Below are 15,101 nucleotides of genomic sequence, written 5' to 3' on the forward strand. Positions count from 1 at the left end.
GCACCCAAAGCTCTTGTCCAGTGGGGAAATAGGTGGAATCCCCAGGGGAAGTTTTTCTGTTTCCCCATCCAGTTATCCAGGCTGTGCTTAAAAAGGGATAATGACGTACTCTGCTTGGTGTGGAGAGGGAGTCATTTCACAGATGGGGAGTCTCAGGGGCAGAAATCTGTCCTGTCAAGTCCTATTCATATCACAGACCAGGTTGAGGTTGCGCATAAGGGTTGCTCGAGTGGAGCTTAACGTGCTTTATATGCAGTAGTCCCATCAAGGTGGGGTTTGAGATTGCTCTGAGGACTATGTATGAAACTGAGTAGAGGGACAAGGCTTTTAACCTATCTGTGTAGGGCAGCTGTTTGAGGCCCTGGATTTTCCTGTTGAGGAACCTCTGTGGTCTCTGCAGCTGCTGCATGTGCTTTGTGAGGTGCATGCTGAAGGAGGTGCTGTAATCAAGACTTGTCCTTATAAAGGAACAATACAGGGATGTCATCATCTTTGTCCCTGGATGAGATGCTCTTACAAGGTGGGCCAAAAGTCAGGTTGCTATCAACCTGGGTGCCCAAATTCCTCATGACTGCTTGTGTACTTAGGATGTTGTTATTAATGTGATATGTGGAGACGTCACTCTCCCCAAAGGGGATGATGATGCATTTCTTGGCATTCAGCTTGAGACCATGCTTCAGTCACTAGTCATTTTTGTGATACCATCTTGGAGGACATCCACATCACTTGGTGAATTGATGACTATGCCCAGCTTGGAGTCACCAGCAAACTTGGTCAGCCATAGCCCAGTGGTTTTGCCCTGCACCTCAGAGAAGTATATCCCGAATAACAGAGGCCCCCAAGAGCAATCACTGGGGTATGCCACTCGTTACGGGTCTACTGCTTGAGGTGGCTTCCTCTGTTTTGATTAGGTGGGTTCTAGCAGTCAGCCAGTTTACTACCCATCTGGTAACATATGGATTGATGCCTACCTGAGAGACTTTATCTGTTATGCCCGAGTGTGGAATAGTGTCAAAGGCTTTGGACAGTTCAAAGTAGGCAGTGTGCACCATCTTCGTCTCATCCATGGCTTTGGTGAATGTCTCAAAGAAGTCGACCAGATTTAACAGACACGACCTCCCCTTGACAAAGCCAAACTGTTGTGGGGTCAAGTGTTTTGTGGTTGCCAGTGTCCCTGTTAATGAGGTCCATGATTCATTCCATGGCCTTGCAGGTCAGTCTAGTTAGGCTGATGGGTCTATAATTTCCAATATGGCCTTTGTGTAAAGGGATGATAGTGGCTGTCCTCTACTCGGCTGTGACAGAGCCAGTACTCAGGCTTTGGTTGAATAGGGTGCCTTATGGTGCTCATAGTTCATGCCAGAGTTCAAGTAGGATGCAGCTTGGGATGTTATCTGGTCCCATGGAGGCTGTATTTTGTCCCTTTGAGAGACCAGTGATGATCTATTCCCTATAGATAATTGGTGGGGGACAATAGGTAAGTGTTTATAAAGTTTTAAGGGTTTTGGGTAGGTGCTGTAGTGTGTGTTTTGTTACTGTGGTGTGTGTGCGTTTGCGAGGGGGATGTAGCTTGTATGGTGATATTTTGTGTTTGTGTATGTAGTGTGACCTTGGAGTGGATATATTTAAGTGGGGGTGCAGCCCCCCTACACTCCCTGCTTGTAGTTAGGATTGGGTTGTGTGTTTGTTTGTGGGGAGGAAGGTGTGTGTATGTGCGTGGTGTGTGTGTTGTACAGAAGTCTTAATTTTGAATTTCACTTTTCTGAGTGTTCGGTGTTTTAGGTTTTCTACTTTATGGGCTCGAGATTCTGAAATTCGATATTTCAGGATTTCGAGCACATAAAGTGAATCTATATTACATACACACACATATATATATACACACAAACATATATATATATATATATATATATATATATATATATATATATATATAAAAAATCACAAAACATTGAACATACATACACGAAAGCGATTAACATCGAAAAGCGCTTCCATGTATGTGTGCCTGTTTCGTAGATCGGACTACAGTGCGGGTAAGGGAAAATTCCCTTTTCCCCACTGTAGTGCAATCTCGGAGTGAGAATATTAAAGTAGGGGGTGCAGGGGGGGCAAAGCCCCCCCTTGTGTGTTCGATGTTTTGTGAGTCATACATATGCTAGTCGAGCATGTGTCCTAGACCAATATATATATATATATATATATATATATATATATATATATATATATATATATATATATATATATATATACATATATACATATACACACACACACACATACATACATACATGTAGACACAACAGAATGCCATTAGGATTCATGGATCATTCATCTCTGTGTAGCTCTGCTATGTTTTAAAAAAATGTTCTCAATTTCAATAAAACAGTCTGTGATAAATTAGCATCTGAAAATGTCCAGTTTTATAGGCTAAATATTATTTAATGCCTATTTTGTACAGGTTGTACATATGTCTACACACTTACTTTATTTTGCCTGCTCTTTGTGTTATACTCATGTAGATTTTGCATTTAAAAATGTCTTCAATAAATTAAAAAAAATACATATACTGGAGAAAAAAAGATAAGATATTCACTCTGTGGATCTGACATATACCATTTGCAAACATCCATGTACAGTCTCCTTCAGGTGTGAAATTAGTAATGCAACAGGAAACTTCAGTTGCTTTTACATTTCCAAATTACACTCTCCACAGAAAGTAAGTTTTACTACACAGTTAATGCTCTCAGGCTCACAGTTTAATATGAGTTGAGGTAATGCATCACAGGCTCTTGCTCATGCATACTGTTTAAAAAAAACATCAAAGGTGTCAAGTATGTTGGAACTCCAGCAATCTGCCGAGGCATTAAAGTTCTGCTGGTTTCTGGACTTGCCCAGTTGGTGATCCCCTTTACTTGTTCGAATTATCTAATTATTCAAGCTCGAAGTGCCATTTCTTCTTAGCTTTAACATGTTAAAGTGTTGGACTGCATGACACAGTAAAGTGCTAATATTCATTTTAGTTTTGGGATGTTTGCTCTTCACTATGCAAAAAGACATTTGGCGGTTCTCTTACTTCTTCCATCCTTGTTATATGGACGAGAGCCAAAAGAAAGAGAAGTTCTGCAGTGGGATCTTATTTCACAATATGCACATTTCTGCCAGTCAGATATTGTTTTAGAAAAGGAGAGCTTCGAACTAATACTATAAAACTTGGTGTACCATTTCTCACAAAGTACCTATAAAAAGAAAAAAAGTTTAGTAATGAAACACACTGGGAAAAGGTTTATTAAACAGACACAAAGGACTGGAACTCTATACATCATTGCTTTGGTAATGATAACTACAGAGGAAGCAGTATTCTCCCATGACATCTCATTGACCTCATGTTGTTTTCTAATTTCCTAAATTAGTACCACATTCCACACTACCTATAGTATATGATTTAAGTGTCAAAGGAAGAAATCCAAAACCAGGTCTTATCACAGCATAGACAGAAAGCAGCTGAGTACAGTCCTGTACGTACGAGATCTTCTGCTTCAGTGCTCCAGGTTACTCAGTATTTGTACTGGTAAAGCTATTTTACTCAATATTTGTGCCACGAGATACTAGAAAGTACTTCTAACTGACCTAAGTTGCCACTAAATACAGAAAATATGTCCTACTTGGAAGATGGAAAGGACTGCCACTCCCGGACTGGATTACACAGCCCCAGAAGATGCGGCTTGAATCAGAACAGATTTGCAAGTCTATGATGCCCTGCAATTATAGGATGCCTACCACTAACTGTGTAGTAAACAAACCATGACAATGTAAAATCAAGCTCACCTTTTATGCTGTAACACCTGCAGCAGTGTATGCCCTGCATTAATCTGATACATTTCTTCTCTTTCTACATCTTCAAAGTAAAGCTGTAAAAAATACAGAGTGCAAAAATAATCAGCATCAAGTGTACTAGGGGAATGATATACTAATACAGGAAAAAAAAATAAAACAATTCATCTTTATAGTTTGCCAGCACACAAACACCGGACTAATGAAAACCTGCTGATAAGACTTCAAGTTTACATTTTCATGCCCCTCAGTGAAACTGCTGTTATGTTACTCAATGAAACTCTTGCCTGTCTAGTGCATTCTTAAATTCTCCCAGTGTTCATAAAACCATTTTCTTCTCAGGAAGACTCCTCCCTGTCTTTAAAACACCTAATCACTGACTGAGACATTCTTCAATGTGCTTAAATTCTGCTCCTTGTCCGAAGCCTTTTTCGTGAATGACAAAGTGACAAAAAAGGTCTCTGATGGCACACAGACATATGTCCCACTTAGTCTGCACAGTCGTGCCAGTGTTTTAAACAGCCAATGCTATATAGCCAAATGCACAAAACAACGAACACAGTATCCACCAAGGTTTTATTAAAATCTCTCTGACGTCTCGGCCAAAGCCTTCAAGGAGAATAAAATATGTACAAGCACCAAGTCTTATATACATAAATAATTATACAATCATTCAATTAAACAATTAATTAAGCAATGCCTTCCAATTGAACTCCTCATTGAGCCCAAAAGGAGACAGTTTTATACTTTAAAATATATAAAGCTTCTTTCTGTAATAAGACAGTTTTAATATCCACATTACAATATAAAGACACCTTAACTTGTTCTAAAACAGTACCTTTTAAGCCCACACTACTTTTATGATGAAATTGTGCAAAATGCAAAGCTACAGGACTATCCATGTTGACATTATTAATGTCCCTTATATGTTCCAGCAGTCTGATTTTAAATGCTCTTTTCGTCTCTCCTATGCAATATTTATTACAAGGACAGCAAAGAGCATAAATAACACCTACTGAGTTACAACAAAAATAATTGATAGAACTAAAACTAATACCATTAATAAAGAAAAACTAGATATAATATGTTTGCAAGCTTTACACCTTCCACAAGGAAAGGTGCCAGTCCTACAAGGTCTAATACAAATTTGAGATGGAGGCATACTAAATTTACTTTTAACTAAAAAATTTTTTCTGTTTCTACCCCTACGGTAAGAAAATTTCAAATTCACATTTAACCATTGTTGAACATTTTTTGAGGAATATAAAAAGGACCAAAATCTACTAACTATATCAAGAAATTGATGAGTAAAACATCCATAAGTAGTTACAAAATACATATTTTCCCCATAATCAATAACATTGTCTTATTTAACCATTTTATTATAAAAATTATGACCATTTCCTAAATCAGATGACTTAACACCTTTTACTAGCTTATCAAAACATTTACTCAAAATTTCTTTACTATACCCTCTATTCACAAAAGAATTTACCAAAGACTTAATTTCATTCTGAAAAATATCAGGCCTACTACAGAGTCTATACATACGTAGCATCTCCCCATAAGGTAACGCATCTACAGTGTGGGGGGGATGTCCACTAGTGCCATGAAGGTATAAATTTGTTCCTTCAAATTTTCTATTTATTGAAGTAACAATATTCCTACCATCAGAAATATCCAGATTAACATCCAAAAATGGGACAACATGTCCCATTACCAAACCATCAAAATTCAATGCAAATCTGTTATTGTTAATATCATTAACAAAATCCATAATATCTTTTTTATTAGCATCAACCAAAAATATCAAATCATCCACAAATCTATAGTATGCAATTACATGGGAATGAAAGAACTTATGCTTATAAATCACTTCCAACTCAAACAAACCCATAAATAAATTAGCATACAAGGGGGCAAAGGGTGCCCCCATGGCCGTGCCTTGTAACTGCTGATATAATACATCATTAAATTCAAAAAAATTATGAGTTAAACAAAAATAAAGCAACTCAACAATAAATTCTGTAGCTGGAGAATCACCTACAAAATATCTAATAGCCTCTATACGAAAATGGTGTTTTATATTTGTATAAAGGCTCTTCACATCAATAGTAAACCAAATCATTCTTTTATTTATTTTTACCCTTTTCATTTTTTCTAAAAAATCAAAAACATCACAAATATATGAGGGTAACTTATAAACAAAAGAAGACAAAAAATGATGTAAAAAAATTCCTAAATTGTGCAAAAAATAATAAGAGCCTGATACTATAGGCCTCCCAGGAGGCCTAGAAAGACTTCTGTATACTTTGGGTAAACAATAAAAAAGGGCCATTTTTGAACCTTCTACCTGAAACCTTTTCTTAACATCAGTTGAACAAAAATAACCTAATCTAACCCCTTTATTCAACAAATCCAAATATTCCTCAATAGATTTTGTATATACATCTGCAGCCACCACCTTATAGGTCTTACTATCATCTAAATGTTCCATACACATAGATAAATAGTCAGTAAAACGCATTACAACCAGTTTGTTGCCTTTGTCAGATGGCTTAAAGATAATATCACTCATTTTACCAAGATTTAATAAAGCTTGCCATTCATTGCGTTGTAAATTATATTTAATATTAGATTTTTTACTCATGTACTTCTTATAATCTAATTCAGTAAAATAATTAACTAAACTAACAAACTGACATATCTCACTATTTAAGTTATTAGGTATAAAGTTACTATGAGTAGGTACACTAGTAGTATCTATTTTACAATATGCATTGACATCCTCGTCTGAAAAACATGAAAAGAAACTATCACAGGAACTACAATTGTTTAAATCATCCATTGAAAATGAAGACATAGAGAGATTATTAAAAAAATATTTAAGCTGTAATTTCCTACCAAATACATACATGTCTTTCTGCAGTTCATGAAGACGAGTAACAACAGTGGGGATAAATTTCAAACCCCTATTGAGTGCAGACATCTCAACACTGTTAAACTCATAATCAGACAAATTTATAACATATTCAGAAGAATTAAGAAGCATAGAATTCTTAGGAACATTCAAATTAAAATTATCGTCTACCCCTTTTAAGTCCACCTTGTCCAAATCGTTGCCCACCTGGAATTGAAGACTGGTCCCAAGTCCGTTTCTGTCCATGTGGGTTTGAAAGGGAGTAGCAGCCTCTCCGCGAAATGTCGAACGAAAATTCTCCCTCTGTTGGGCCGCCGGAAGAACTGGAAAATCAGACTCATAGCCGTCCTCTTCATAAGAAGTATATCCACCTTCCGAGGCTGAGGAATGGTAAGAGCTGTTCACATTCTTGCCAGACTGAAACCTAACCTGTTTACGCGTTTTCGTACGTTGAGCCCTTGACAGGAAAGCCCGATTGGCTTCATAGTCACGTACGTCACGAAGCAATTTTCCTTTTTTCCGATCAATTAATATAGCTTCATAATCTTTAAGCTTCATGTTGGTTTGTTTTAAAAACTCATCAAAGGTCGTAACCGGAACAGAATTAGAAAGATCAGTATACATTTTTTTAATGTTATTGCACAATTCCCTTTGTTTAAGTTGGTCACGTTCTATGAGAATGTGCAACCACTCAGTAACACAAACATGTGCTGCATTGACCCATCTCTTCTGAAAAACACAGTCAGAGTCTAAAGAAAGATCAAACGGAGTGGACGGGTCTTTAAAGACTCTGAGACCTCTCGGAGTTGTTTCTGTCTCAACATACTTTTGCAGACCGCAAATATAATACACTGCAGTCTCTTTCCACATTAATTTCTCCAGTTCCTCAAACAGCAATTTGTTCTCTGTACTTACAGACAAGGGAACCTTCCTGCCAATACAAGAGAAGGGGTTAGAAGACCGCAAACGTCTTTCTTCCTCCCACTTCTCCCAAACAGCATTATTTTCAATTGGTAGTCTCTGGGAAGTTGAGCGCTCACCTCTATCAGCTGGATTGGCTGAATTAACAAGAAAAGAGACATTTGATTTCCTTCTCTGGTCTCTCTAAATATGCGTGGAAGATGGTACTGTGGATCAGAAGACATCAAAAACCAGCAACGAAAGCAGCCAAAAGCACAAAACAACGAACACAGTATCCACCAAGGTTTTATTAAAATCTCTCTGACGTCTCAGCCAAAGCCTTCAAGGAGAATAAAATATGTACAAGCACCAAGTCTTATATACATGAATAATTATACAATCATTCAATTAAACAATTAATTAAGCAATGCCTTCCAATTGAACTCCTCATTGAGCCCAAAAGGAGACATAGTTTTATACTTTAAAATATATAAAGCTTCTTTCTGTAATAAGACAGTTTTAATATCCACATTACAATATAAAGACACCTTAACTTGTTCTAAAACAGTACCTTTTAAGCCCACACTACTTTTATGATGAAATTGTGCAAAATGCAAAGCTACAGGACTATCCATGTTGACATTATTAATGTCCCTTATATGTTCCAGCAGTCTGATTTTAAATGCTCTTTTCATCTCTCCTATGTAATATTTATTACAAGGACAGCAAAGAGCATAAACACCACCTACTGAGTTACAACAAAAATAATTGATAGAACTAAAACTAATACCATTAATAAAAGAAAAACTAGATACAATATGTTTGCAAGCTTTACACCTTCCACAAGGAAAGGTGCCAGTCCTACAAGGTCTAATACAAATTTGAGATGGAGGCATATAGCCTATATAGCCAAATGCCTGGCTCCTGCAGCCCATCCCCAGTAATATGTAATTATGATTTCACTCGCAATCTTGAATTCTAAGAGTACGGCGGTAGAATGATGCCAAAACAACCAAAGTTACTAGCAATGAAGTAAATACCTCGACTGCATTAAAACACGGTCAAAAATCCACTATGATTGAAAACTCAAAACAGAGGATCATAGGAAGTTACTAGGCTAATGGCCCTAGGGCCCTTACAAGTCTAACCAAGTTCTACCCTTATTTCCATGATCAGCACTTATTACCCCTGTACAAGAGGGACACACGTGTAACCCCTGGGGTGAATTTATGGTTACCCATCCAATCGTCCAGATTGCGTTTGAAGAGGGCCAATGAGATGCTCTGTTTGACATGAAGTGGGAGTCTGTTCCAAAAGTGTGGCAATCTCTGCGAGACAAATCTGTCCCTCCAGCGGGTTCTATTAATGTCACATACCAGGTTAAGGTCTTTAGAGCAAGTAACCCATGTACCATCTGACTTGCGTATGCATTTCCAATAAAGCAGGGTCAGAGATTGCCTTATATGCAAGGCAGACATTACCTCTGGGTAGTCTGTATGAAACAGAATAAAGTGACAGTGATTTCACATGATCTACATAGGACAGAAGAAAGTCCTATGGGAAGAGTACAGGGAGGTTATAACTTTTTTTTTCTGGAGGCAATGCCCTTACGTATGAGATTAGCAACACAGAATGCCCTTCTTACCACTGTGAAGATATGGTGATCAAAGTTAAGGTTGCTGTCAACCTGTGTGCCCAGGTCTCTTGCCACTGAGTGCGTATTAAGATTAGGGTGTTGCTATTGATGTGGCAGTTAGCAGGAACATTGCTCTTACCGAAAGGGATGATGACACATTTTTTTGCATTGAGTTTAAGGCCATTACTTTGGCACCAATCATTTGTTTGTGAAAGGCCCACTTGCAGGATGCTATCATCATTTGGAGATTCTATGACTGCTCCCAGTTTGCAGTCATCAGTAAGCTTTGCCAACCACAGGCCTTTAGTTCTGCTTGTACTTCAGAGAAACAGATTCCAGACAGTAGAGGTCCCAGGACTGATCCTTGTGGAACACCACAGATTACAGGTCTGCTGTTGGAGGTGGATTCCCCTATTTTGACTATATGGATTCTAACAGTGAGCCAGTTAGCGACCCATCTAATGACATAGGGGTTGATACCTAGCTGGGTGAATTTGTCAATGATGCCAGAGTGGGGGATAGTGTCAAAAGCCTTGCCTAAGTCTAGGTAGGCTGCATGCACAGATTTCCCCTCGCCCAGGGCCTTGGTGACTGTCTTGAAGAAGTCCACCAGATTTAACAGGCATGATCTCCCTTTGACAAATCCAAACTGAGTAGGGTCAACTGTTTGGAGATTACCTATATCTTTGCTGATAAGGTCCATGACGATTTGCTCCATGGCCTTGCAGATGAGGCTAATCAGACTACTAGGTCTGTAGTCCCAGTATCAGTGGAAGCATCACCTTTATACAAGGGGATAATGGTGGCCATTTCCCATTCAGCTGCAACAAAGCTAGTGCTTAGACTATGACTGCAAAGAGTACCCAATAGTGTTGATGAGTTTTGTTGGAGCCCGTGCAAGACGCAGCCTGGGATGTTATCAGGTCCCAGAGATGCTATATTTTTGAGCTGAGAGAGGACGTTTATGACCTTCTCTTTAGAGATACAATGCAGGGGGGGAACAGGTGGTAGGAATGTCATGGGGTACGTGTGGAGGGGACAGGGGAGTGAATTTTTCACAGAACCTGTCAGCTAACAGTTTAGCTAGGTCCACAGACTCAGTGCATGTGGTATCTAACTACCAGTTAGTCACAAACCTGGGTCTTTCCTTTTAGGTTACGAATGTAAATAAAGAATGCCTTATGGTTTGACCTTAGCTGAGGAAGCTAATTTGGATTCGTAGTTTGCTTTGGAGGACTTCACAAGAAGTCTTATTTGCTTGTTTAAGCTGAGGAGGGAGTGCTTCCAGTTTAGGGCTCACTCCCACTTACTCTTACGCAGCAACTTCTTCCTCTTATTGTAAAGCCTGTTAATGGCTGTTGTCCACCAGGCAGGTTTGCTCTTCCTTGTGATTTGGTCCTATCAGGTACACAGCCAAGTCAATGCAATTCTACATACGTTTGCATAAAGCATTGGTGTAGAACTCAGCAGAGTTGCCAGTTCCATCTGAGGGGAGAGGTGCAGTGAAGTTACTTATACCATCCTAAGAAGTTATAATCTGCTTTGGAGACTTTTTTTCAGTTTAGTTGCTGCTGGGGGGTGGGGCATGTTAGTCACTTCAATGAGACTGATTTGTGGTCAGATCTCACCAGGAAAGATCTCACAGTGGGGCTGCTACAGTGGTCCCCCATATTGGTGAGCACCAGATCCAGGATGTTGGCACCCCTTGTGGGGGTGTCAGCCAGCTAGTCCAGGGCACTGGAGTTAATGAAGTCGAGGAACCTTTGGGCAAGTGAGTTTGAGCAAGAGTAATTTACCCAGTCAATGGATGCATAGTTAAAGTACCCCAAAAACTATAGTGTTCAGATGTTTGTTGATAGGCTCAACTAAATCCAAATAAGCAGAGTGGGTGTCCTAATTCATGGAGAGGGTCCCTTGGATGACAATGACTTGAACAGGTGTCCTACCAACAGTTGATTGCACCTGAGGTATCTCCAGAGAATCATACTGTTTAACCAGACTGGAGGTTTATTTATCTTTAATGAATATTAATACACCGCCTCCTTTAGTTTTCACACCTTCTGCCTGTGGTCTGAATGTGTAGAAGGAGATGCACCCCAGTATGGCTGGGGTGATCTCCACAGCCTTGAACCAGGTCTCCATGACTGAACAAATGTCTACGTCTTCCAAGGTGAGGACTGCTTCCAGTGAGTGCAGTTTCATGTTAAGACTCCTAGCATTTAGCAGCATAACCTTGAGGTTGTTTTTAGATGGAGTTTTTACATCATGAATTTTGCCCTCGAGATACTGCCTAAAAAGATAAGAGCCTTCGCCAGTAGCCGAAATTCCAGGGGGGACAGATGAAGACCATCTCTGGCAAAGCATCAAGGTCTGTCGATCATGTCATCCCAGGCTGACAGATATTGGATCTCCTTAGAATGACACCAGAAACAAAGCCAATTACTGAAGTTGATCATCTTCTGTTTGTATTGAGGCATCATCTTAGGTGAAGGTAAAATACTGCTTAAGGCTAGGGACATACCTGCCTGAGATACATAGTCCGAGAGTTCAGTCATGTCTCTCTTCATATAGTCCAGAAAGAAACATCTCAAATCGTTCATACCAACATGGACTATGACGGAGTCATAACATTACTTGTTGTTGAGACTTTTTTTTTTCAAACACCTTTACTGAATTAGCACTTGTGACAGGCAAACTTACATTCATATAAAAGTAATCACACTATAACAAACGTACTTCACATATATTGCTATAAATCATATAAATTAAACATCATTACATAAATTATTCAATTCTTGCCTTTTTTCTTTTTAAACAAGAAACATCTTTATTAAACCATCACTCACTACACAAGGCAATCCTACATTTGTATAAATGAAAACAAACCATACTGACAATTCTAATTGTAAGCATTTTACATCACAAACCATACTGACACACTCCCAGATGCAATCATTTATAATCTACCCAATCCTTTCCAGTCAAACATTACAAGGCTCATTTAAGTCCTGCCCCATTTTAAACCTCATTCCTCCCTTGCATGTATTGTTCCCACAACTCCCATTTTTTCCTATGTAGTTTGCTCCTACCCTTTTCTAAAGGTCTCAATTCCAGTTGTTTTCTCTCTGTTACTATTTTCACTACTTCTAGTATAGTTGGTTTAGATTTTGATTTCCACTTTCTAGTATTATTCTAGTATCACTATTAGATACAGCAAGGCCTTACCACGCCTAGGCAATTCTGATTCTGTATCAAAGCTCAGAGAAATCATCTTCCTCGGCAGACCAATCTAGCCATCCAGCATCTCCAACAGTGCATCTCAGAGGGAATCCTGCCAATTCACCAGACTCCCAGAAAATATGTTCCCAATTACCTCTTTCTTCCCAGTCACCCCCCCACCCAACATTTGCTGTCTGCCTTAGGAAAAATTCTCTGGGTTTACTTGGGGTATAGAAATATCTATGCAAACATTTCCAGGCAAAAATCCTAAATCTTCTAGATTTTGCTGCATATTTAGGAGACATACATATATCCTCCCATTGTTTCTTTGTGAATTGCTTATCCAGTTTCTCTTCCCGTTCCTTTCTAACCTCCTCTGATTCTTATAGTTATCATGCAATATTTTATATGCTCTACTAATTATTCCCTTTTTAATGGCAACTTATGTTCTAGATTCTACTAAAAACTCTGCCAGTGCTGGTCTTTCATTTATGACCCCCCATATTTCGTTCTCTTTGCCTATAGTCTGATATCAATTCCAGATAGGAAAGGCAATCTTTAACCTGCAGTCCAAATAAATTCTTGGCATCTTCCCATTCTATCATCTTTCCTTCTCTAGTTACTTGCTCTGAATACCTTGGTTCTTTTGCCAGTTTTCTCCAATAAATTTCAGCCTGCTATTGTCTATATCCCTAACTGCAGTCATCCCTATCGTCAGAATCTCCTTTCTCCATTCCCGTGTTGGCTTAGTTCTGAGAATACTTTCCTCTACTTTATGGATATAATATTCTGTATGATAATTGTTATTCTCCTTAAAGGCCTGTATCCAAAATCCCAGTTTTTCCTTGTTTCTTGACCATCTCCCTGTTTCATCATCATCATCCCTTTCCGCTTTGATTTATAGCGTTCTGCTTGGGCTATGTACAGCAGCCTTAACTGTATAGCTCTAAAATACCTCCTTCACATCAGGTAATCCCAAGCCACCTTGCTCTATTGGAAGGATTAACTTATCCTACTTGACTGCCCCCCACCCCATAAAATCCTTCAAATCTTTATTAATATTTCTTTCCACAACTTCTCCTCTGGTTGATAATTTATGCCTGATCTGTACATAAAACTATAGGGACTAAACATTTTCACTACTTGTGCACTGCTATCCATATCCACAAAACATAACTTCGTGTCTCAGTTATTATCTTTTGCTTAGTCTCTTCCCATATATCCAGGGGAAACCAATGCTGCTTCAGCTATAATGATGCAAAGTAAAGGGAGTCTGGGTGCTTCCTTTTGTGCCTTGAAAGAATTTATAGAAGAAGAGGCAGAGGAGGAAAAGCATAGAGGAACTTCCCTGTCCACTGAAAGAAGCCATCTGTCCTCCAGGTTCTGTAGGGCAAGGGTCCCTGGTACAGAATTGGGGGATCTGATGGTTGGTCAGTAAACCAAAGCAGTCTGAGGACTGACCCACTGCAGGGTGATTGTTTGGAAAACCTCTCTATTCAAAGTCCATTCTTGGGGGCCCTCCAAGCAGTGGCTTAGGGAGCCTGCTAGCACATTGTCCTGAAAAGGGATGTACATGGCTGTAAGCATGTTCATCTGGGTTGCCAAATTATATGCCTCCTATGCTAACCTGCACAGCTTGTAAGACCTGGAACCTCCCTGTTTGTTTATGCACCACATGACTGTGGCATTGTCTGCTTACATTAGGAGTGGCTCGGTTTTCCAAAGGTGGGCTTTTCGTAAATCTGGAAGACTTGCAGAAGAGCCCTCATTTCTTTCAGATTGAGAAGTTCCTTCAGGAACTGAGGTCACCATTTCTCCTGCACACAGTGTGATCCTCTCTAGGACCCCTACACCTTATCTGAGGCGTCTGTGTAAACCTGGGGGTCAGAAGGGATATTTTAGGTTTAGAGGATATTGTAGCATGCCTTTCAGAGTCGGAACATTTTCCCAAGACATGGCATAACCATCCTCAGGTATAGGCTGACTGCGAAACCATGCACATCTGCGAATAACAGATCCAGTGGCAGCTGCCCTAGAAGCATCTACGGCACTGTAACTGCATTTAATATTTTGTCTGGCAATTTGAGTTGCCTGGGATAGTAAGCTCCAAATCTGATGCTTAAACTTAACTTTGTTTAAAGAATAAAAGACAGATCAAATATTTTGTCATTTGAGTCTGCTAACTGATTGCCCTAAAGGTGTAGCAGAGGTGTGAACCTTCTTTCCCCATTTATCCACAGCCTTACTATCTTTGTCAGTAGATAGGGCATTTACACTGGGCAGACATTTAGATGGCTTACCTGAAGAGATACTGCAGAGGGGATCTGCCACTGGGTTCTTGTATAAATATTTAGGTCATGAGGCACCTTGCAAAACCTGTCTGGTCTCTTGGGAGCTGGTGGTTGAGAATTGGGGGAGAAGAGTTGGACTGAAAGGTATCCTAAAAACCTTCAAGGTCAGCAATTACTGGAGAAGGAACAGGGGTACTCATCTCCAACAAAGTGCAATGCCTCTTCTCAACATCAGAGATCTGCATGGATTAGCATTCAAGGTGTTTCACCATCTTCTGTATAGTCTCTCCAAAGAAAGCTT

General features: G+C 39.3%; 1 protein-coding gene across 1 annotated transcript in view; it reads right to left on the bottom strand.

Moving 5' to 3' along the window:
- Nucleotides 1-2,252: 2,252 nt before the first annotated feature.
- The window catches only part of TTC4 (tetratricopeptide repeat domain 4), a 331,051-nt gene continuing 318,202 nt past the window's right edge, over nucleotides 2,253-15,101 (bottom strand). The window contains exons 9-10 of the mRNA XM_044085498.1: nucleotides 3,829-3,911; nucleotides 2,253-3,239 (exon numbers count right to left, since the gene is read on the bottom strand). Coding sequence (XP_043941433.1) covers nucleotides 3,137-3,239; nucleotides 3,829-3,911 — 186 coding nt within the window. The 3' untranslated portion in view covers nucleotides 2,253-3,136. The remainder of the gene's footprint in view (nucleotides 3,240-3,828; nucleotides 3,912-15,101) is intronic.

Source organism: Protopterus annectens, chromosome 10.part0, assembly GCF_019279795.1.
Source record: "Protopterus annectens isolate FY-2018-M chromosome 10.part0, PAN1.0, whole genome shotgun sequence".
NCBI classification, from domain to species: Eukaryota; Metazoa; Chordata; order Ceratodontiformes; family Protopteridae; genus Protopterus; species Protopterus annectens.